At 46.8% G+C, this 24,266-nt stretch overlaps 4 protein-coding genes across 4 annotated transcripts; 3 read left to right on the top strand and 1 right to left on the bottom strand.

The window, feature by feature from the left end:
• Positions 1 to 330: 330 nt before the first annotated feature.
• BDB00DRAFT_877535 (calponin domain-containing protein) lies at positions 331 to 1,825 on the bottom strand (the record flags this gene model as incomplete). The annotated part of the gene is made up of 7 exons (XM_053127627.1): positions 331 to 444; positions 521 to 828; positions 929 to 1,123; positions 1,256 to 1,269; positions 1,370 to 1,466; positions 1,566 to 1,601; positions 1,741 to 1,825. 7 exons carry the CDS (start codon positions 1,823 to 1,825, stop codon positions 331 to 333), a joined length of 849 nt encoding a protein of 282 aa, XP_052974568.1.
• A 5,968-nt stretch (positions 1,826 to 7,793) lies between these two features.
• Positions 7,794 to 9,551, top strand: BDB00DRAFT_877534 (galactose-binding domain-like protein; the record flags this gene model as incomplete). Its single annotated transcript, XM_053127626.1, has 3 exons — positions 7,794 to 7,848; positions 7,950 to 8,439; positions 8,513 to 9,551. The coding sequence occupies 3 exons, from the start codon at positions 7,794 to 7,796 to the stop codon at positions 9,549 to 9,551; spliced, it is 1,584 nt and encodes a 527-aa protein (XP_052974567.1).
• A 124-nt stretch (positions 9,552 to 9,675) lies between these two features.
• On the top strand, positions 9,676 to 10,531 carry BDB00DRAFT_772717 (uncharacterized protein; the record flags this gene model as incomplete). Its single annotated transcript, XM_053120054.1, has 3 exons — positions 9,676 to 9,831; positions 9,906 to 10,022; positions 10,130 to 10,531. The coding sequence occupies 3 exons, from the start codon at positions 9,676 to 9,678 to the stop codon at positions 10,529 to 10,531; spliced, it is 675 nt and encodes a 224-aa protein (XP_052974566.1).
• An 871-nt stretch (positions 10,532 to 11,402) lies between these two features.
• BDB00DRAFT_877532 (fatty acid synthase) lies at positions 11,403 to 24,088 on the top strand (the record flags this gene model as incomplete). The annotated part of the gene is made up of 11 exons (XM_053127625.1): positions 11,403 to 12,162; positions 12,248 to 12,835; positions 13,005 to 13,329; positions 13,415 to 13,850; positions 13,941 to 15,581; positions 15,662 to 18,501; positions 18,586 to 19,186; positions 19,257 to 19,710; positions 19,784 to 20,864; positions 20,943 to 21,649; positions 21,729 to 24,088. 11 exons carry the CDS (start codon positions 11,403 to 11,405, stop codon positions 24,086 to 24,088), a joined length of 11,793 nt encoding a protein of 3,930 aa, XP_052974565.1.
• Positions 24,089 to 24,266: the final 178 nt, after the last annotated feature.

Genomic DNA, 24,266 nt, shown 5'->3' with positions numbered 1-24,266 from the left:
CTTCAATAACATCCTCCATCTCACCCATCCCACACAGACACTCATCCCCTCCTCACCTCCCCCCCCAACAAACATCATCTTCTTCGCTCCAATATAAAAAACACGTCCTAACTCTGTAATTTTATCCTCCACCTACCACCCCCTATCTTGCTCCTGTTTTTCGCTTTCCACTTATTTGTTCTCATGTAAATTTGTTTTATATGCCATTTTTTGCTTTCAAAATATACTTTGTTTCTTTTCTTCTGCTTTCTTTCGCACAAAAACAAGCACTTTTATCATCTCGCAAACAACAATAATAAAAAAAAGAGAAAGATACGAAAAAAGCCAAAACTAGAATGTTTCATCGTCATAATCTTGATGATGTCCTCCTGCTGCTGTTGCTATCGTCCCTCCTCCTCCTCCTCCTGCAAGTTCATCCTCTTCAGGTGGGACTTCAAAGCCATCCTAGATTGACAATAACCACCAGTATTAGTAAGAAATGAACTCTGCTCCAAACAACGTAGAAAGAAAGCAGTTTTACCTCGGTGCTGTACAACACTGCCTGAATCTCTTTGAGAACAGGGGCATCGGGCGCCTCGCCATTGTGGGCCAGTCCCTTTGCTTCCAGATCATCCAGCTGCTCTTGTACTAGTATCTCGATATCGCGAAGCTTGCCAAAGTAAAAATCCCGTTCTTTTTCCAGACCATCCACAGTCACCTTGAGCTCGGCCAACTGTTTGTTCAGATCAATGATCATGGACGAAGAGTGATTATCCATGGTCGCTGCGCTTGCGCTGCCTGAAGATAAACGTCCCGAGGTAGTCGATGCAGCGCGGCTGGTTGTACGTGCTGGTTTTTTACATGTATAGACAACACATACTCTTCTTTGAGCATTTTCTTTTTTTCCAATCCAAGATGGATCAGGGAAAGTAAAAGTAAAGAAACTTACTTGAGCCACTGCCGCCTCCTGACTTGCGGGCAGGTGGAATGGCACCAGTACGCACAGCTTGGGCCTTGGCTGCACCACTCTTGCGTCGAAGCACAGCATCGTACTCGCCTCCCGGGTAGTTTTCGTCCCAATACCGCTTCAACCATTGAACAAACTCGAGGTTATCTTGGAACTTGCACTTCATCAGTTTGTCGACTGGAATGATCTATATTTCAGCAGAGGAAAGGTTATCAGCCCATATTGTTTGCTAGTACGCTAGACCCCCTTCTCTTTTCCCCGCCTGGTAGAGAAGGGGAAGTAGGGGTGGGGGGCTAATCCAAAGTTTACTTGCCTTGTCAATTCTATGCAAAGTAATGGATCAGTATGCAAAAGTGTGAATGACGCGTCTTGACCCCAAAACCATTCCATTTTTTCGGTTACCTCTCTCTCTTTTTCACTTACTTGTGCTTGTCAAATATATGTTGAAGAACCTTGTAGTTGCCCACATATTCGTATTCATGCTTAGTCTCAAATTTGACCTTGGTTAAGTGGACGTCACCTAATAACATACACACAAGGGGAAGGGGGTTTCCCCGTAATGAGTACTACTCGTTTAGAGATCGCTCAACCCGTTCAATTTAAAAAAATGAATACTTACGAAAGATTGAGTCCATGACTTGACAGTACGCAGCACCTATATCAAAGAAAGGAAAAATCGGCTTTCTTAATCACAAAGTTACTTGATTCACCACCGAAACCTTTTTCTTCGTGTTTTTGCTCATCTCGGGTCACTCGATTAGTAAGCTATTCGCAAGAAGAAAACAGCCAATTACCCGTGCCAGCCTGCTCTACTTTTCTATAGTTTAGCTGAAGCAGCTCGTTGAGCCAAGCAACCAGTTCCGTTCGAGATTCACCCATGAGTTTTTCTTGGATAGTAAGATTCGGGAAGAAAAAAGAAAGAGATCGAGGGGAGAGAGGGAAAAGAAGGGAAAGAAGAAGGTAGAAGAAACGTAAGAAGAGACGGGCAGCAAGCTAGGAGCTTTGCATTGCTGCTCCCTGACTGCTGTTGATGATGAGCTGGCCTATGTATAGCAAGACAGACGCGTTGTTTGTGTGTGAATGGGGGTAGCACACACATGTGCTGTGTGGCGGATTTCTTCTCCGTCACCTCCGCTTCATGCAGCCCGGTATGCGTGCCGCTGTAAACATCCCATTCCATGTTGTATACACTCCTCGCTTTGCTTTCTGCCGTTTCAAAAGAAAGACGAGAGTAGCAGTGGTGATAGCTGTCTACTCTGCTGTTAAATGTACACAGTGCATCAGAGAGCAAGGAATGAACATGTGTACTACCCAGGGAATGTTTATGCTTGTCACAAACAAGCAGAGCAGGACTAGCATGACAGCTTACGACTAGTTTGGCAAAGTGCCTCGTTGACTTCTGGAATACACAACATTTCTATTATAGAACAAGTAGGCTCATCAAGCGCGTATTTATAAATAACAAGGGCACAGAAGAGAGATGCAGACAGCTGCACCTTGATTATGTATCACTATTACTTCCTGATTTTGCTACGATTAAGAGGTTGCTCTTCCTTTGATGATACAAGTACACAGACCCTATAGAAGAAATCGAGAGCACACATACTGTATAAGATACACGACTGCTTGCGGTATATTAAATTTTGCTCGTGTGCGACGTAGCACCACAATGAACTTTGGATCACGACTCACGTTGTACAAAGAGACATGACGAACGGTTCTGTACTCATTGGTTTGTAGTAGAAACTGTATACTACGACAATTTAGGTGTTGAATGTTGTATGTAGGAGGGATAGGTACTAGCGTTCAGGATTGCATACTTGCTCTTTTCCCTCGGATTTTACTACTGTTACAGTTTAACTACATATTTCTGTTGACTATCCCCTGATACAAAAAAACTTCACCCTTAATGGCTCGAGCTGCGTGACAGGTTTAAAAGAACATTTTCATTAACAAGAATGAGCACATTATCGTCAAAAGCTACAGCAGACGAAAGTGATGTATTTAGTAATACCTTGTATCTTGTAGAAAGCTTTTTAAGAGTTACCTCAACTAAATTTTACTGTCTTGTTATATTACGTAGATATATTCATCAGCTATTAAAAATCATCGATTCAAATTGATCCCTTATTAATCTACGCTGTAGAGTTTGATTCAATAGACCAAATGTCTTCTACTGTATTGCCCTTACTAGTTTGTCGTTGGAGGATAAATGATAGTACACTATAACACTGGTAGCTTGCTAATTCTGTATGATAACTAATTTAAAGTGTCTGGAAAAGAAAAGAGAAGAAAATACAGACGATGCAATACGTCGTTTGCCTTAATAAACTGTTTTTGTCTAGCACGCATTTCAGGTATCTAGTCACCAATTGCTCCAAGCAGGAGTAGGAGGATCGTCTATACTTAGGCGCGACTATAGGCGATTGTTGTTAGACACAGCCTTGTAAATCTCGATAACACCGATGCCAAAAGATGCAGCCTCATCGCGACCATGTGTGTTCTTGTTACGCCAAGGGCAGCTGTGGATTGGTGCAGTGAATCGCTCCGTGATCCCAAAAGTTTAAATTTCCCGTTTGTTGTCGTTTGTGGCTGTTCGGATACTTAAATCGACCTTCCAAGACCCTGTAAGGTTTCAAATGGTCTAGAAGGACATCTAAAATTTAGGATCGTTGGCTGGTTTGACTTACCGTCGATCCGGTTCTTTTGGTGCTTCGTAGGCAGGTGGCACGCGGAGAATGAGTGGATGCTTTGACACTTGTTTGTGGTGATGACCTTGTCGTGTGCATAGGTAGCATTCAACTGTTTGCTGTAGTTTTGCATTGACTCCTCGACTGTGTTTCTTTATCTGATAATTGGCTTCATTTCATGTCCCTTTAATAAAAGAGTGTTTGTTTGCTATATCATAGGTACGCTGATTCGTTACGAAGACTCCACGTTGGTACACACCGGCGATCCGAAATGGTACATGATTATGCCGAACATCCGAACAACAGGGAAAGATGTACAGTACAGTACGCCACATTTACATCATGAGGACAAAGTTTAATCTAATATCTCTGTAGAAAGAAATTCAATCAAACGAATTTATAATGTAGTCAAATGCTTCCTCTTACTTATAAAAAATATATGCCTATGACAGCGAGTTGATGTCAACAGCAGCTATATCAGTTAACTCGGAGGAAACTGAAACGGGACACGCTTGACAGAAGCTCAGCTCCTTGAACCAACGAAACTATCAACCCTGACGATATCGTCGTTGCTCGGGCCGGGTGTTGAGGAAAATGTAGCATTGAACGAGCATGGCTTATTGGATCGAAAATTACAGTGTGTTCAAGTAATAAACACGCTTCATCTCCGTTTGGGTCCCAACAACAACGCCAAACAGTTGTATCGAGCAACGACATTACACAAAACATGTGTAGACATCTACCCGAACACTCGCATAAAGCTTGCGAGCTAGGTAAAATGTTTCGCTCTTCAACAAAGCCCGCTTAATGCAGATCAAAGACCGGCGTAAAAAACGCCTAATGTTTGCTGAGCCTTGGATATCGTGGCAATAATAGCTGCTGTATATATTTAAATCATATTTACTCGTGAAAAAAAAAAAGCGATATGATAGCAGTCTTAATAGAGCAAATCGAACAATCTTTATCAAGGGTACGTATCAAAAAGAGCTTTATGGGCTGAAAGCCAGCAGCAATGGGATAATCAGTTGTGTATGTACCCAAATAATGACCAAAGGGCGGTAAAACAATGGACGACCGTGTACTGCTGTAAAAAATGGTGTGTGGAAGGCTAAGAGAACGATATAAAGTGACAAAGATGTATGTTTCGGCGCCATGTTGACACTACAGAGAAAGGTATACTGTATCAATGCGACACGAAGAAATTTGAATGAATTAAGTATCCGTACATGGAATTGTCATTTTTACGGTGTATTTTCGTTTTTTTTAAAACTCTGCCATCGATCAAGGATTCCGCTTGATTATTGTATATATCATCATTTCTCTTGCCATGTCTTCGTCCGCTCATGCTAGGTCATATCTTATAAAGTATCCGCAGATGATGCTGAAAGGCTGAACCTCTATGATTGGTTGGATGTCGCCCCTTCTCTTCCTGTACTATGATAGAGGTGAATCGAATGATGGCTGCACAAATTGTCTGACGATGTTTCAATACGGCGCTTATACTTATAAAGGAGTATTCCATAAAGTAAGAAGGATAAGTAATTGTTATGACATATCAATATCATATGTATTATATTTTACTCACATAATGGATGATTTGGCTGAATTATGTATCTAAAACTTATTCCATTTGGAGTTTTTTGTAAAGTTGTTAAACCAATATGTTCTTTTTTCTTGTCGAACACGTGAATAACAGGGTTTGACAGGTTACACTTTCTAAACATAGCATATCGGTACCAATTTATCAGCCATGAGTAAAACGGTCAAATTGAATTGGTGTATGCTTTTACTACTGGTCCTTTACCGTGATAATAGCTCGTTCGGATACTAAGAGTATTTTTAACTTATTATTCAAATAAAAAAATCAAGTGGAAGATGCATTGATCAAGCACGCAACCCCCAAAAGCTTGTCCGTTCAAGACATGCAAGAAATATTTCATCCTATAATAACAGCGATACATCGTGCTTGCAGCTGAACACGACAAAGACGCAAAAAAAAGTTGTATGCATGTCCTTGATCAATGATATACCCAGACTCTAGCTGCTTTAGCTTCTGACAATTATTGCCATCCTTTTGGACACTTTTCTACAAAGGTTTTCAGATAATTGATGATATATACGAATTAAACAATGTTCATACATCTCCAGAAGAAGCATGCAGGAATATAGGTAGGCAATACTTGTTTTTATATATTTGACGTCAAAGCATTAGAAGAAACTTATTAACTCTTAACGCTGCTTATAGGTGCCATAAGGAAGGTTCAGCAAAAGAATTGCCATGTGTTTAGACACTGTCGTGGAAGACGCAATAGTAGTCTCGAACATGAATTTTGCGGACCTCAGTAGCCAAGTCTGAATTGTCTCCATTTCATATATTTTTTACAGACGCATTCTTGCACATCTTTAATTTCTCACTGCGCTTATACTTCAACAGCAAAAGCAACTCATACTTCAGTCGCTCCAAACTAATGTATGAGGCTATGTCGCACCTTTTTTTCCCTCTTACATACATGAATCTTTTCACTTTGCTGCAAGCAAGATTACATATACCGCATTTAACACGATTGAAAAATATTACGGGTTTTCGATAAACAATGCTTAGTGTATCCGTCATCCTTGCAATGTAATTACAAGACAGTTGTGGGTATATTGTATTGCTAAACTTGATTTGTACTACTGTAGCTTACATTTTACACGATGGAGTATGATAAAACAATGTAGTAACTGGCACTTCCCGAAAAGAAAGTGTACATTGCAGCAGTTCCCTTTTTCAGTCCCGCAAAGAAGGGAAAAGCAAAGATTTGTTCCAAGAAGTAATGTTTGCATAATTTTAAATGAAAGTTTATGTATGCAACTTTCGTCACTCTTCGTTTTGGGACAATGAGTACAGCTACGGCAGTATATTTTGCTAAAGACTTGGTTGTATCATATTGAAATAACACGTTTGTTTGCTGCTTGATGGCGTTGCAATCACAATATAGTCATATGGCACCATGTTCCATAGCAACCAACTTAGATCGCCGAATGACGTTTTTTGACATGCGTTCCCTAGCAACAGTGTTTATCGTTTGCTTGCCGGTGCATATTATGATACTTGAGTTATTATCAAACAGCTGCTCATAATTGGGATGATACATTGAACCAAGAGTCCTATGATAAGAAATCAAGCATGACTCGTACATCAATTTATGTGGTTTCTTAACGTTGTTTTGTCTATGGTGCAATAACATAGACAAAATGACGATATTGATAATATTCGTTTATAATATATTCTACAAAAACGTTGAAATGGTACCGTCCTTCGTGCTACTTGTTATTTGGGTAAGGTTTGTCTGTAATGGTAACAAGATTACTTTATCTCTTAAAGTACTTTAAGATACCGTTCTATTTCATTGAGGATGGCTGTTCTAAATAGAGCAGCACATATGAGTCATTCAGATCGGTTGGGGGTTCTTTTGCTGGCTTCTTGCTGCGGTTAAAGAGAAAGGTATTATTTCGAGTGTTGTGTGAGAAAAGATACCCAAGAAGGAGAAGCCACAGTTTTGATCCGAGATCGATTGGTAACATCTGTGCTTTTTGTGCACATATGTAATGAGTATGCATTATGTAGTACAGGTAATCCGCGGTTGCAAGTACTATTGTATGTACTATAGGAAATACCGAGCTTCTTTTCCACGGCGGCCGAGAAGGACGATTGAAGTGAAACCGTCACTCTTACCCCGCACGCTAAAATGATGAGAATATTGATGACCATTTACAGAATATTTCTGTGCACCTTGGACATAAGAACAAAGGAGGATTCATGCTATCATTGTAGAAGAAGTTCCAAATTAGGGCAACAACCGACAGTACGCTTCGAAAGTGTAACCTTCGACCATTTCGGAAGAAGTGCGGGCATGTCGCTAATCTTCATTACAAAATAAAAAAAAAGCGATTGCGAAAGTACCCTAGATGAAGACAAGCTCCGCGGAAATGGGGTATATTTTTCTGTGCAACGCAGGTATTTTCGTCAACAAGAAGCTGTCTGCCTATTAATTTTGAAGAAACTACAAAAAGACAGCAAACTTTCTTCTTCTTCTTCTTCTTTTCTCTTGCTTTCATCCTTGTCTACTGCATAAACTGTAAATTAAACAACACATACATACCACTCATATACCATGTACAAGCGGATCGACCATAACAACCTCAAAGCACAGCTCGGCCAATGTGTTGGTAAATATCCACTCTGCATGAAACAATAGCAGCATGTATAGTGTATGTGCGTGCATTACCATGGTAACAGAGAAGTCTAAATCATCTACGGTGTATTTTAGATTTGGCTACCTCAGCTATGGGTGGCAGCATTGTCGCAGTAACCGACGAGTTTTTCGCACCCGCCATCAGAATGATCGATGCCGCACCCGCTGTGAGTGCCCCTGGCAAATTCGACGATCACGGCCAGTGGATGGACGGTTGGGAAACAAAGCGCCATAACCAACGAGACTACGACTGGTGCATCATCAAACTCGGATTCGCCGGATCAGTAAGCGGATTCGATATCGATACCAGCTTTTTCACCGGCAACCAGGCGCCTGCTGCGTCTGTGGATGCCGTTTTTTGCCCCGAGGGCGAGGACCTCGACAATGCACAGTGGACAGAGATTTTGCCCCGCGTCGATTTACCTCCGTCGTGCCACAATGCTTTTGTCCTGAACAACGCAACCAAGGTTTTCACTCATGTCCGCATCAACAACTACCCCGACGGTGGCATTGCTCGCTTCCGTGTTTACGGTCAAGTGGCTCCTCAGTGGCCCGCAAACGTTTCGTAAGTTTATTTTAAAGATATATTTTTTAAAAAGGGGGAATGAGCTTTGTTTTTCTTACACACTAGTAATTAGCGAGGTTTTGGATTTGGCATATGTGGGCTATGGCGGTCGTGTTGTCTCTGCTACGGATGAGCACTATGCACCCGCAAGCAACATTCTCTTGCCTGGCCGTGGCAAGGACGCAGACGACGGATGGCAGACCAAGCGATCCCGTGTGCCAAACCATAACGACTCCGTAGTCATCCGTCTCGGAGCCAAGGGCCACATCTTGAAGGTCGAGGTCGACACATCCGATTTCAAGGGCAACTATCCCAACCGGATCAAGTTGGAGGCCACCAACACCAATGCCGAGGTGCCTGATGCCAGCAGTCAGTGGGTCACCGTGGTCCAGCCCTCATCCACAGGTCCTCACGGCCAGTTCTACTTTGATGCTTCGCACACTGACCAAGTATTTTCGCACGCTCGTGTTAGCATTATTCCCGATGGTGGCTTCAAGCGCATCCGCCTGCACGGCGTGCGTCAAGGAGGCCAAATCCCTAGCCTGCCTCTCCCCAACTTCCCCAAGCGCATCATCGTGGCCGAACCCTTGACGTCCGAAAAGTATGCGCCTTTCGGTGAAGTCATTGAGGCTAAGCTGAACATTAAAGTCACTGGTGCCAACCAGGGCACTGCCAAAAAGTTCCACCATGTCGCCAAGGTCACCAACGCCTTCCCCAACGACAGCGGCAAAGTCAACCTGTGCGTCTTCCGCAGTTCCCCCACCAAAGAACTTCCATTCAAAGTCAAGTTGTTTGAACGTCATCCTTACTCCAGCCAGCAGTTCGTCCCCATGACCAACGGAAAGACACGTGGCTACCTGGTCATCGTATGCTTGAATAACGAGGATGGATCGCCCGACTTGACCACCACAAAGGCATTCATCGCCTCGTCCACCCAGGGCATTAGTTATAGACGCGGTGTATGGCACCATCCCATGATTTCCTTAGAGCATGAAACTGACTTTGCTTGCCTTGTGCACGAAAACGGCACCCCTAACGATGATTGCCAGGAAGCTTATGTAGACGGCGTCGTTGTCCAGGTGCCTGGATTCCAAGGCAACTCGAAAATATAATCAAAAGTAATATTAAAAAGTAATAAAATTTGTTTGAATTTTTGGATCCTAGTCTCTTCTTTTTCTTCTTTTGTACATCTTTTTTTTTTTTCAAACTACAATGGCAAAAATAACTGAGGCAGATATGGAGGACGTGGACGTGCAAGAAAAGCAAGTGAAAGACGAGAAATCGCCGGTGGTGGAAACATCTGCTGCAGAGGTCAAAGAGGAACAACGAGAAGCGGATGAGGACGGTGACGTGTTTTATGAAAGCGTGGATTACACATCCAAAGAATTGGAGGTAAAGTTTTGAGGAGAGGAAGAACAAAAGATCACACAGATTTGGGAAAAAGCTGATCTGGAGTAAGCTCATAGCGATTAATTGCGGAAGCCACAGAATACAAAAAGAAAGGAAATGAATGTTTTGCACATGGCGACTATGAAAAGGCGATTCAAGAATACGAGCAAGCACTGACCGTGTGTCCGGTGGCGGTGCCTAAAGAGCGGGCGATCTATTTTGGTAACATTGCCGCCTGCCATTTAAAGTTGGTAAGGAAGCAAGTACCTCCTTTGGCTGGCGCCCCCTTACTTTAGGATAGAGTCTAACGTCGAAACAACAGAGCAAATACACAGATGCAAGGGACATGGCGACAAGTGCATTAGAGCTGGATCCCAGTTACACCAAGGTGATCCTGCGTCGAGCTCAGGCCAACGAAAAGCTTGGATCGTACACGTCGTTATCGGACGCATTAAAGGATTATGAACAGCTGAGCGAACAGGTCAAGCTGGACAACTATACCAAACGCGAATGCGCTCGCGCCAAGCAGCAGCTACCTGGATTGATCAAGGAGCAGATGGAAAAGGAAAAGGACGAAATGATGGGCAAGCTCAAGGACTTGGGCAACACTCTGCTTGGCAAATTTGGGTTATCGACAGACAACTTCCAGTTGCAGCAGAACCCTGGCAGTGGCGGCTACAGTGTCAACTTTGTGAATAAATGATGAATGTGGTCTGCTCAACGGCTAAACCTTTTGTGCAAAGCGGAGTTGTGCACGGCAATGTTTCAGGAAGAAGCCGGACGAATGGCAGCACAACAAGTAAAAACTTGATTGGGTGGGCACTGATAAAAAAAAAAACACAGTGAGGGAAGGGCACTCAAAAGACTCAAAGAGTGGGTTCAAAAGGGCAAAGCCAAAATTTGTTTGGGGGAGCCTTCGTCCCGTCCGGGCCATTGTAAGAAAGGCCAACTTTGGGGCAGCCCCATTTTTACAGTACCGGATATACAAACTCTGGCATGTAAAACCTGGCGCTTGTTGACTCCGACCCATTGGCCCCGACAAAAAATTATAGGCAAACTAGGGCAAAGACAGGCCAGGCAGGTTATCCGGAAAGGCGAAACAAGGGATTTGAAAGCAGAAAGGGTCTGTCAAAAAAATTGTTTTCCATCTCTTTTCCTTGCTTCTTGGTTTTTTTTTGTTGGGGGAGAAAAAAAAAAAAACACACCAACGCTCAAGGAATTGTTATATCGAGGGCTATCCTATCTTTTGTGTATTTTTGTTTCTCTTCATCATCTCTGTACTTCTTTATATTGCATAATACTTTCCTCCCGTTTCTTTTTTGCTTCGTTTCGTTTTCTATCTTGCTGCTGGTACGTACTTACTTGCCTTGTTGTTGTAGCTCTGGCTGCTGTGGATGATGGCTAACTGCATTCTTTTATAGCATCCCCATCCTCACATACATCTTTGACTCCATCTCTTCTACAACAACAACAACAACAACAACGTATCCACCACTCGACAACTACTACCACCACCACTACTACTACTACTACCGCTATACAAACACCAAACGTATCACACATAAACTACAATCATGAGTCATCAACAAGTCCTCCGTCCTCTCTCTGTCAAGCAGAACAAAACCGAGGTGTCGATCCTCGTCCCTGCCGATATCTGGGTCTCGGCTGAACAACTCAAAGAAGAGTTTCCTATCAATGCAGAAGAAGAAATTGAAGAAATCACAGAGATCGAGCTTGCCGCTCGCTTCATGCGCTTTGTCGCTTCGAGGGCTTCCAAGGAGCCTCAGTTCTTACCCGTCGCACGGACGGCCTTTTTGGATTTCCGTAGCCAATACCTCAAGAACAACGACGTGCATGCCATCACTCGCCACTTGTCACCCGAGTCTCGAAGTGTCGTCATCCAGGCCTACTTTACCGCCTTGGTGCTCCTCAAGAACGACACCGTCAAGACTCCCGAGAGCGCGCTCTTTGCCGCTGCCGCTCGCGGCGACACCAAGATCTTTGCTGCCTTTGGTGGTCAAGGCAACATTGAAGAATATTTCGACGAACTCGCTGATATTTGGACAACATACCAAGGCTTGGTGCGCTCCTTTGTCGAGCGCATGGCCGTCGTCTTGGCCGAACATGCACGCAGCTCCGAGGCCAGCGTCTTTCACTCCAAGGGTTTGGATGTCGTCCGCTGGTTGGAGAACCCAGAACTGCGTCCTGATCTTGAATACCTCGTATCCGCCCCCGTCAGTTTCCCGCTGATTGGCTTGACCCAACTCCTTCACTACTATGTCATGCTCAAGGTACTCGATCGTTCGCCCGCAGATATCAGACAACTCTTGGCCGGTTAGTATATGGATTCAGTAGTATTAGGGGGAGGGGGAGAGAGAGAGTGCATGTACACAGAAACTGACACCATTTGATGTTACAGGTTCAACGGGTCACAGCCAAGGTATCATATCGTCTGCAGTCATCTCTTCGTCCTCGACTGAAGAAGACTTTATCCGCAATGCCGAAAAGGCATTCGGTCTGCTTTTCTGGATCGGCACGCGTGCCCAGCAAGTATTCCCTCCGACCACCTTGAACCCAACCATTTTGGAAGATTCACTATCCAACAACGAGGGCAACCCCACCCCGATGCTGGCCATCACCGGCCTGCGCGAGGAGCAGGTCCTGAAGCACCTCGATGCAACCAACGCTCACTTGGCACCCGACCGTCAGATCAAGGTTACCTTGTTTAACGGTCCTCGCTCTTTTGTTTGCACTGGTCCTCCTCAGTCACTCTATGGTCTCAACCTTAGTCTGCGCAAGCTCAAAGCCCCGACAGGCCTGGAACAATCCCGAGTGCCATTCTCGCAGCGCAAGCTCAAGTTCTCCTCCCGCTTCTTGCCCATCACTGCACCTTTCCACAGCAACTATCTCGATGAAGCCACCGGTATTTTGAAGGAGGATATTAAGCGCGGCAACCTTGGATTTGATGCAAAGGACTTGGAGATTCCTGTCTTTGCTACTGATTCCGGTATGTTCATTTTTTTTATGGGGAAGGGAAGGATGGAAAAAAAAACCAGTCGGAGTTTGTTTTGCTATTACTGCCTCCAACTTTTTTTTTTTGGGTCAATGGGGCGTTGGGGCATAAATATCAAAGAAACTTTGCCCTAACCTTGGAACTATTGTTGCTGCGATAACAGGTAACGACTTGCGATCATCGAACGATTTGACGCTTGACTTGGTGTCGCTTATCTGCTCGCGCCCTGTGCATTGGGAAAAGGCCATTGCCCTGAATGATCTTACCCATATCGTCGATTTCGGTCCTGGCGGTGCTTCGGGCATTGGTGGCTTGACCCACCGCAACAAGGAAGGAACTGGTGTGCAAATCCTCTTGGCCGGTGCGCTTGAAGGCGGCAACCGCGATCTGTCTTACAAGGCTGATTTGTTCGACTCCGATCTTCGTGCTGTCACATACTCGCAGGACTGGGCAAAGGCCTTCCAGCCTAAGCTTGTCAAGACGACGAGGTGAGTTACGACTGCTGGAACTAGGGAAAGAAAATACGGGTAAAAATTATAGGTAGATGAAGGTTATTAACTCTGGTTTCTATAGCAACGGCCGTATCCACGTCGATACCCGCATGTCCCGTTTGTTGGGTAAGCCCCCAATGATGGTTGCTGGTATGACGCCATCCACCGTCAGTGAACACTTTGTCTCAGCCGTCATGAACGCTGGTTACCATGTCGAGCTTGCTGGTGGTGGTCACTACAACGAAAAGATGCTCCGCGCCAAGGTAGACAAGATCATGGAAATGACTCGCCCCGGTGAAGGCATCACCCTCAACATTCTCTTCTTGAATGTCCGCCAATGGGGCTTCCAATACCCATTGATCCAAGTGATGCGCAAGGAAGGCTTGCCTATGGAAGGTGTTTGCGTTGCCGCCGGTGTTCCTTCGTTGGACGTTGCCAATGAAGTTATCGCCAACCTTCAGGAATCAGGCATTCGCCATATCGCATTCAAGCCAGGCAGCATCGATACGATTCGTCAGGTATTGTATCACACACATTTATGCAATTTTGGGGATTTGGAGCGAAAACATTGTGTGTAACCATCAATTTTTTTTTTTGCAACTTTCTAGGTCGTTTCCATTGCTGCTGCAAACCCTACCATGCCCATCATCATGGAATGGACTGGTGGCCGTGCCGGTGGCCATCACAGCTTTGAAGATTTCCATCAGCCTATTCTGGAAACCTATGCTTCGATCCGTCGTCAGCCCAACATTGTGCTTTTGGCCGGCTCTGGTTTCGGTGGCGCCGATGATACCTTGCCCTACTTGACTGGTGATTGGGCATTGAAGTTTGACTATCCTCCCATGCCTTTCGATGGTATCCTGTTTGGTTCGCGCATGATGGTTTCCAAGGAAGGTCTTGCTTCGCCTGCCGTCAAGCAAGCCATGGTCGATGCTCCTGGTGTGGGTGATGAAAGCTGGGAAAAGACCTACAAGGGTCCTGCTGGTGGTGTTATCACTGTCCGCTCTGAATTGGGTGAGCCTATCCACAAGATTGCTACCCGCGGTGTACGTCTCTGGAAGGAACTTGACGAAAGCATTTTCCAATTGCCCAAGGAGAAGCGTATCGCTGCCTTGCTTGGCAAGAAGGATTACATTATTAAGCGCTTGAACGCCGATTTCCAAAAAGTGTGGTTTGGCAAGAAGAAGAATGGTGACGTGGTCGATTTGCAAGAAATGACCTACACCGAAGTCATCTATCGCATGATCGAATTGCTTTACATCAAGCACGAGCAACGCTGGATCGACTATACTCACCGCAACCTTGTTGGTGACTTTATGCGCCGTATTGAAGAACGTTTCTCACAAAAGGAGGCTACCTCGCTGTTGCAGAGCTTCAGTCAAATCGAGAACCCCAACGACTTTGTCGCCGAATTCTTGGAGCAATTCCCTGAAGCCGACAGTCAATTGTTGACCTCCGAGGATGTCTTGCACTTTGTTACCTTGTGCCAGCGTCGTGGCCAGAAGCCCGTGCCATTCATCCCTGTGATGGACAAGGACTTTGAAGTGTGGTTCAAGAAGGATTCGTTGTGGCAATCGGAAGACTTGGCTGCTGTCGTTGATCAGGATGTCCAACGTACTTGTATCTTGCACGGCCCTGTCGCTGCCAAGTACGCCACCCGTGTCGACCAGCCTGTTGGCGAAATCCTTGGTGACATTTACGCCAGTCATATCAGCAGCTTGAAGGAACGCTACTATGGTAATGACGACAAGACCATTCCACAGATCGAGTACCTTGGTGGTGCTGCCATCGAGACCAAGACCGTTGCTGCTCCCACCAAGTCGTCTGACAAGGAAGTCGTTTATGAGACTAGTACCTCGAACATCCCTGAAGAGGATACCTGGTTCCAGACCATCTCTGGTCCTCAGTACAACTGGCTGCGCGCTCTGTTGACCTCGCAGTTCATCGTCCAGGACAAGAAGTTCGTTGACAACCCGCTCAAACAATTGTTCCGTCCTCGTCCTGGCCAGCAGGTCGTTATCACTAACGGTACCGATGGTCGTCCTGTCGCTGTCAAGGTTCAAGACAAGCGCTTGTGGAGCGCCACGGGCAAGACTCAGGACTATGTCGTTTCGGTCGACGTCGCACTTTCTGGTAGCATCATCAACGTCACTTTGTTCGAAAAGTGCGGTGATGCTTTTGTGCCTTTGAACTTGCAATATGAGTACAAGCCTGAACTCGGCTATGCTCCCATCCACGAAGTGATGCAGGTAACAGATCAATGAAATATCATCAAACTGCAACATGGCTTGAAAAGGTGATTTGCTAACGTATTATATTGTAATATTAGGGTCGCAATGATCGTATCAAGGACTTTTACTACAAGTTGTGGTTTGGTTTGGACAACAAGGATGACTTCCTGAACGTTTCTGTCACTGAGAAGCTCATTGGTACTGGTGAAACGGTCCAGGCCGCTGAAATCAAGGAGTTCTGCCAGGCTGTTGGCAATCAAGCCGAAATTTACGTCGATCGCGGTCAAAAGATCGTTAATGCACCCATGGACTTTGCCATTGTTGTCGGCTGGAAGGCCATTATCAAGGCCATTTTCCCTAAGGTCATTGACGGTGACTTGTTGAAGCTCGTTCACTTGTCGAACGGTTTCCGCGTGCTTGAGGGTGGTGACTTGCTCTCTGTCGGCGACGTTGTTGATACGTATGCTCAAATCAATGCCATTGTCAACACCGACTCTGGCAAGATGATTGAAGTCAAGGGTGTTATTGTCCGCGACAACAAGCCCGTCCTAGAAGTGATCAGCCAGTTCTTGTACCGTGGCCAGTTTGATGATTACGAATACACTTTCCAACGTACAGTCGAGACCCCCATGCAGGTCAAGTTGAACGACGTCAAGGATATTGCGGTCTTGAAGTCCAAGGAATGGGTTGAGTGGACCGAAGAGTTGGACAACCACGAGCTTTCTCCCGGTAGCACCTTGATCTTCCGTTTGAACACTGAAGTCAAGTACAAGAACAAGAAGGTGTTTGCCAGCGTCAAGACCGAGGGTACGATTTCGATGCAGATATCGACCAAGGAATTTGTTCAAGTTGGCAAGGTTGAATATGTCGCTGGTGAGTCGCACGGTAACCCTGTTGTCGAGTATCTCAAGCGCCATGGCCAGGAGATCGAACAGGCCCATTTCTTCGAGAACGGTGGCTACTCGGTCATGCCTGCCCAGTCCACCTACTCGTCGGTTGTGCACGCTCCTGCTTCCAACGAGCCCTATGCCAAGATCTCGGGCGATTTCAACCCCATCCACGTCAACCCTTACTTTGCTGACCTGGCCAACTTGCCTGGCACCATCACCCACGGCATGTGGACCAGCGCCTCGACCCGCAAGTTTGTCGAGATCTTTGCTGCTGACAACGTTCCTCAACGTGTCGTTGCCTACGACGTCAAATTCATGGGTATGGTCCTGCCTTCGGATCGTTTGGAGACCAAGCTTTCACACACTGGTATGAAGAACGGCCGCAAGATCATCAAGGTCGAGACTATCAACCAGAATGGCGAAAAGATTGTTGAGGGTACTGCCGAAGTTGAGCAGCCTGTCACCGCCTATGTGTTCACTGGTCAGGGCTCGCAGGAACAAGGTATGGGTATGGCCTTGTACGCCAGCTCGCCTGTTGCCAAGGAGATCTGGGACCGTGCCGACGAGCATTTCATGAAGAACTATGGCTTCTCCATCATCGAGATCGTCCGTGACAATCCCAAGGAAAAGACCGTCCACTTTGGTGGTCCTCGTGGTAATGCCATTCGTCAGAACTACATGAGCATGACCTACGATGTTGTCGAGTCCGATGGCTCCATCAAGACGTTGCCTCTCTTCCCCAACATCCATGAGCGCACCTCGTTCTACACTTTCCGCTCGCCCAACGGTTTGTTGTCGGCTACCCAGTTCACTCAGCCTGCTTTGACCTTGATGGAGAAGGCTGCCTTTGAGGACATGCGTGCCAAGGAATTGATCCAATCCAACTGTGCTTTCGCTGGTCACTCGCTCGGTGAATACTCTGCCTTGGCCTCTGTTGGCGATGTCCTGCCCATTGAATCGCTTGTCGACGTTGTGTTCTATCGTGGTATGACCATGCAATCCGCTGTCCAGCGTGATGCCGAAGGCCGTTCCAACTATGGTATGGCTGCCGTCAACCCTGCTCGTGTCTCCAAGACTTTCAACGACACTGCCTTGCGGTATGTTGTTGACTCTATTGCCCGCCAGAGCAACGATGTGCTTGAAATTGTCAACTTCAACGTCGAGAACTGGCAATACGTTGCTGCCGGTTCGTTGCCCAATTTGGATGTCTTGACCAACGTTTTGAACTACATCAAGAAGGCCGAAATTGATTTGCAAAAGCTGATGAACACCATGCCGCTTGAAGATGTCAAGAAGCACTTGTCCGAAATGATCGGTGGTGCTCTCGAGAAGACCAAGGAGAAGCAGGCCAAGCAGGGCCGTGTCAAGCTTGAACGTGGTTACGCCACCGTGCCTTTGCCTGGTATCGATGTGCCCTTCCACTCGTCGTTCTTGCTCAGCGGTGTCGCTCCTTTCCGTACCTACTTGGCCAAGAAGATCAACCCTACTTACATCAACGTTGCACAGCTCGGTGCCAAGTACATTCCCAACTTGACTGCCCAGCCTTTCAGCACTGAAAAGAGCTACATCGAGAACGTCTACAGCTTGACCTCCAGCCCTCGTCTCGGTAAGGTCTTGAAGAACTGGTCGGACGACAAGTACGCCACGCCTGCTCAACAGCAGCGTCTTGGTTACATCCTGTTGGTCGAATTGCTCGCTTACCAGTTTGCCTCGCCTGTGCGCTGGATTGAGACCCAGGATCAGCTGTTCAAGCACTTCCAGGTCGAGCGTCTTATCGAATTGGGTCCTTCGCCTACTCTGTGCGGTATGGCTACTCGCACTTTGAATTTGAAGTACCAAGCCTATGACGATGCCTTGATCAACCGCCGTCAAAACTTGTGCATTTCCAAGCATGCTCAGGATATTAACTACGAGTTCGAGGATGCAGCTGTTGAAGAAGCTGCCCCCGCTGATACTGCTGCTCCTGCAGCTGCTGCTACTCCTGCTGTCCCAACTCCTGCTGCTGCTGCTGCTCCTGCACCTTCCGCTGGTCCCGCAGAGCCTGTTAGGTAAATATTCATGCTTTAACTCGGTTGTTTCAAACTATGCAAGAGAATGCAGAAATTTAACCCCAATTTTTTTTTCTTTATTAGCGACGTTCCTGTCACTGCAGTTGAAATCATTCACTGCGTCATTGCTCAGAAGCTCAAGAAATCCGTCGATGAAATTCCTTTGTCCAAGGCTATCAAGGATTTGGTTGGCGGCAAGTCGACCTTGCAAAACGAGATTTTGGGTGACCTGCAAAAGGAATTTAACAATGCTGTCCCCGAAAAGGCCGAGGAGACTCCTTTGGCAGAACTCGGTGCCTCGCTCGATGGCTCGTTCAGCGGTACTTTGGGCAAGCATACCAGCACTTTGGTTGCCAAGATGATCAGCTCCAAGATGCCTGGTGGTTTCACTTTGAGCAACGCCAAGTCGCATCTTTCGTCCACCTGGGGCTTGGGTTCGGGCCGTACTGATGGTGTTCTGTTGATGGGTCTTACTATGGAACCCGCTGCTCGTTTGGGCGCTGAAGCCGATGCTAAGTCATGGTTGGACTCTGTTGCTCAAGCTTATGCCAAGAAGGCTGGTATCACTTTGTCTACTGGTGGTTCTGGCGGTGCTGGCGGTGCCGGTGCCGGTGGTGCCGTTGCTGTCATCAACAGCGAAGAGTTTGATGCTATGAAGGCCAAGCAAGATCAATTGATCTACCAGGTAAATAAATATCTTTGTTGAAAGAAGTAAACATCCATTGGATTCTAACCTAACATGGATTTTTTTATAGCAATTGAACCTGTACGCTCGCTACTTGCAAAAGGATTTGCGTGATGGTCACAAGAAGTACGAAGCTGAAAAGACAACCACACTCAAGTTGCAAGCGGAGCTGGATCAGTGGCTCGTCGAGCACGGCGACATCTATGCCGAAGGTATCAAGCCTGTCTTCAGCAGTCTGAAGGCTCGTCGCTACGACTCGTACTGGAACTGGGTCCGTCAAGATGCCCTGGAAATGTGGTACGATATCATCTTTGGCAAGCTTGCCATTGTTGACCGTGAAGTCACTGCCAAGTGCTTGATGATCATGACCCGTGCCTACCCCTCGTTGATCGACTACATGCGTTACAACGTCGAGAACTGCAATGGTGACAAGGGTGAGACTTACCGTCTTGCCAAGGAATTTGGCCAGGCTCTTATCGAGAACTGTGTGGAAGTTTTGGCTGTCGATCCTGTCTACAAGGATGGTAAGTGATTGGTTAACTCTATTCAGAATCCTAGGCGGTATATTGAATGTTTGAATTCTTTTAATTGTTGTAGTCGGCTTCCCTACTGGCCCTGAAACCACTCTCACCGAAAAGGGCGATATCAAGTACGCCGAAGTGCCTCGTCCTGGGTGCCGTAAGCTCGCTGACTATGTCAAAGACATGTCTACTGGTAGCAAGATGACCGAATTTTCGAACCGTCTGAAGGTCCAACAGAGCTTGGGTCGCATCTACAAGATTATCCGCAACCAGAACAAGATGAAGAAGTCGTCCAAGGTTGCCATCAAAGAGCTTTACGGCGATGTCTTGCGCGCCATGGCCATGTCGAATACCATTGTCAAGGAGAACCGTGGCCGTCAACGCCGCCTCTCTTCGACTGTCCGCACTGCCGAACGCAAGAGCATCTCTGCCAAGTCTGCCAAGTCTGAGACCATCCCCTTCCTGCATTTGAAGAAGAAGAACGTCAACGACCCGACTGGATGGGAGTTCAGCAGCCGTTTAACTAGTACTTACCTCGATGTGCTTTCCGAGATGGCCGAGGAAGGTATCACTTTTGCCAACAAGTGCGTCTTGTTGACCGGTGCCGGCAAGGATTCGATCGGCTCCGAAATCTTGAAGGGCTTGGTTTCCGGTGGTGCCAAGGTTGTTGTCACCACCTCCCGCTTCAGCCGTCAAGTTACTGAGTACTTCCAGGGCATCTACCAGACCTTCGGCTCGCGTGGCTCTGAATTGGTCGTTGTGCCCTTCAACCAAGGCTCCAAGCAGGATGTTGACGCTTTGATCAACTACATCTATGATCCCAAGGGCTTGAACTGGGATCTTGACTTCGTCATTCCTTTCGCTGCTATCCCCGAGAATGGCCGTGAAATTGATTCCATCGACTCCAAGTCTGAATTGGCTCACCGTATCATGTTGACCAACTTGCTCCGCATTTTGGGTAACGTCAAGAACCACAAGCAAGCCATCGGCTCGGACACTCGTCCCGCTCAAGTCATCTTGCCCTTGTCACCTAACCACGGCACCTTCGGTAACGATGGTCTTTACAGTGAATCCAAGATTGCCCTTGAAACTTTGTTCAACCGTTGGTACTCCGAAAGCTGGTCGAGCTACTTGCTTATCACTGGTGCTGTCATTGGGTAAGCTTAGACTTATTTGCTTTATTACTTGTGTCTATGATGGCTATTCATGCTAACAGTTTTTCGTTCGAAAAATAGCTGGACTCGTGGTACTGGCTTGATGAGCGCCAACAACATGGTCGCTGAAGGTCTTGAAAAATTGGGTGTTCGCACCTTCTCTGCTCAAGAAATGTCTTTCAACATTCTTGGTTTGATGCACCCCAGCATCGTCGAGTTGTGCCAAGTCGAACCTGTGTGGGCTGATTTGAACGGTGGTCTCCAATTTGTTCCCGAGTTGCAAAAGGTCACTGGCCAATTGCGCCAAGATATCCGCGAAACCGCTGAGATCCGCAAGGCTGTTGATGCCGAAAACTCTCTTGACTTCAAGATTGTCTACGGTGAAGAAGCCGAACGCAAGTACAAGCCTCACAAGGTCACTCCTCGTGCCAACATGAAGTTCGATTTCCCTGAACTAAAGTCCTATGATGCCTTGAAGCATTTGGGCCACCTTAAGGGCATGTTGGATTTGGACAAGGTCATTGTTGTTACTGGTTTTGGTGAAGTCTCGCCTTGGGGTAACGCCAGAACACGCTGGGAGATGGAAGCCTATGGCGAGTTCTCGTTGGAAGGCTGTATTGAAATGGCCTGGGTCATGGGCTACATTAAGCACCACCACGGCAACCTGAAGAACGGTACGCCTTACTCTGGCTGGGTTGATGCCAAGTCGAACGAGCCTGTCGAGGATAAGGATATCAAGGCGAAGTACGAGAAGCAGATCCTTGAGCACAGCGGTATCCGTCTTATTGGTAAGTTTTATCTTTACTAATAGAAAATTAAGATGCTATAACGGAGGGTTGCTTTACTTATATGAATTGCTTGTATTAGAACCCGAGGTCATGAACGGTTACGACCCCAACAAGAAGATGCTCATGCAAGAAATCATTGTCGACCACGATTTGGAACCCTTCGCTTGCAGCAAAGAAGAAGCCGAACACTTCAAGGCCGAACAGGGTGATAAGGCTGATACTTATGAGAGCGAGAGCGGCGAATGGGTTGTCGTCTTGCGCAAGGGCGCTACTTTGTACGTTCCCAAGGCTCTCCGCTTCGACCGTCTCGTTGCTGGTCAGATCCCTACTGGTTGGGACGCCACTCGTTATGGTGTGCCCAAGGACATTGTCGAGCAAGTCGACATTGTCTCGCTCTTCAACATGGTCTCGACTGTCGAAGCCTTTGTGTCGTCTGGTATTACCGACCCTTACGAGTTCTACAAGTACGTCCACGTCTCCGAGATTGGTAACGCTACTGGTTCTGGTGTCGGTGGTCAGCAAGCCCAGCGTGGTTTGTTCCGCGACCGTCTTTTGGACAAACCCGTGCAAAAGGATATCTTGCAGGAATCCTTTATCAACACCATGCCTGCCTGGATCAACTTGCTTTTGCTCTCGTCGTCTGGCCCTATCAAGACACCTGTCAATGCTTGTGCCACCGCTGCTGTCTCTGTCGAAATTGCTGTTGATTCCATTCTCACCGGCAAGGCCAAGATCATGATTGCCGGTGCTACCGAAGATATTACTGAAGAGTCCAGCTACGAGTTCGCGAACATGAAGGCCACCTCCAATGCTGCCGATGAATTCGAACACGGCCGTACCCCCGCTGAAATGTCGCGTCCTGCCACCACTTCGCGTAACGGTTTTATGGAAGCTCACGGTGCTGCTAACCATATTCTCATGTCTGCAGCAACTGCCATCGAAATTGGTGCTCCTATCTATGGTATCATTGCCTTGACCAATACTGCCACCGATAAGGAAGGACGCTCCGTTCCTGCCCCTGGTGCTGGTATTTTGACCACTGCTCGCGAAGTCTCAGGCAAGCGTGCTTCGCCTTTGCTCAACATCAAGTACCGTGCTCGCCAACTCAAGGCTCGCCGTGCCCAGATCTCAAGCTGGTTAGAGACCGAATACGATATGCTGCGTGAAGAAATCGCTGAGCTTAAGGGTTGTGGTGAGTTGACCGAACAAGACGAGAAGGCGCTTTTGGCCGAACGCACCGACTTCTTGCACAAGGAAGCCCGTCGTCAGGAGAAGGAAGCTTTGTCTACTTGGGGCATGAACTTTTACCAGCAAGATGCTTCGATTGCTCCTATCCGTGGTGCCCTTGCTGTGTACGGCTTGACCATCGACGATATCGGCGTCGCTTCGTTCCACGGTACCTCGACCAAGGCCAACGACAAGAACGAATCCCGTGTACTCAACACCCAGCTCAAGCATCTTGGCCGTTCCAAGGGCAATGCTTTGCTTGCCATCACTCAGAAGTACCTTACTGGTCACCCCAAGGGTCCTGCGGCTTCTTGGATGGCCAACGGTATGATTCAATGCTTGAACAGCGGTATCATTCCAGGCAACCGCAACGCCGACAATGTCGATGAGGTGTTGAAGGAGTTCGAGTACATTGTGTACCCATCGCGAAGCATCCAGACCGATGGCTTGAAGGCTGGTCTCCTCAAATCGTTCGGTTTCGGTCAGGCTGGTGGTGAAATCTTGATCATCCACCCCGACTACGTCCTCGGTGCTTTGGAGCAAGATGAATATGAATCTTACAAGGTCAAGAACGCTAAGCGTTACGCTCAATCTTACCGCTACTTGCATGACTCGCTCACTGGCGTTGCCGACTTCATCCAAGTTAAGGATGCCGCTCCTTACACTGATGAATTGGAACACAAGGTTTACTTGAACCCCAGCGCTCGCGCTGACTACTGCAAGGTTCGCAACACGTGGGTCTTTGATGCCAAATCGGCTGCCCAAGAAGCTCCTCTCCTCGGTGATGTGAACGCCACCCAATCTGTCTTGGCTTCATTGGCTGAGCAACAAGCCGGCAAGAAGGGTGTCGGTGTCGACGTTGAACTGTGCTCTGCCGTCAACATTGACAATGATACATTTATTGAACGCAACTTTACCAAGGCAGAAGTTGACTATTGCCAGAGCCGGCCTGATCGTCAAGCCAGCTTCGCTGGTCGCTGGTCCGCCAAGGAAGCCGTTTTCAAGGCTATTTCGTCGCACGGCAAGATTGCATCCGATGGCGCCGCAGCCCCACTCAACGAAATTGAAATTGTCTCGGATGAAGTCGGTGCACCTCAAGTTGTTCTTTCTGGCAAGGCCAAGTCTGCTGCTTCCTCAGCAGGTATCAAAAACATCAATGTTTCCATTAGCCACAGTGGCGGCTACAGCGTCGCTGTCGCATTCGCTCAATAGATTTCCCTTTCTGTCAATTTCATCATCACATGTATAATAATATATAAAAATAATAAATTTCAAATTTTGATTATACATGATCGTTTCTTTATTGGGTTCGGATAATAGAAAGGCTTGATGCAAAATTCAGATGCAAAATTCAATGTTGTGGTGAGGTATTACATATAACTGCGAAAGT

The sequence above is a fragment of the Zychaea mexicana genome (assembly GCF_025766255.1).
Source record: "Zychaea mexicana strain RSA 1403 chromosome Unknown BDB00scaffold_111, whole genome shotgun sequence".
NCBI classification, from domain to species: Eukaryota; Fungi; Mucoromycota; class Mucoromycetes; order Mucorales; family Lichtheimiaceae; genus Zychaea; species Zychaea mexicana.
Note: the sequence above shows the minus strand (reverse complement) of the source record. Positions and strands in the feature narration are given on the sequence as shown.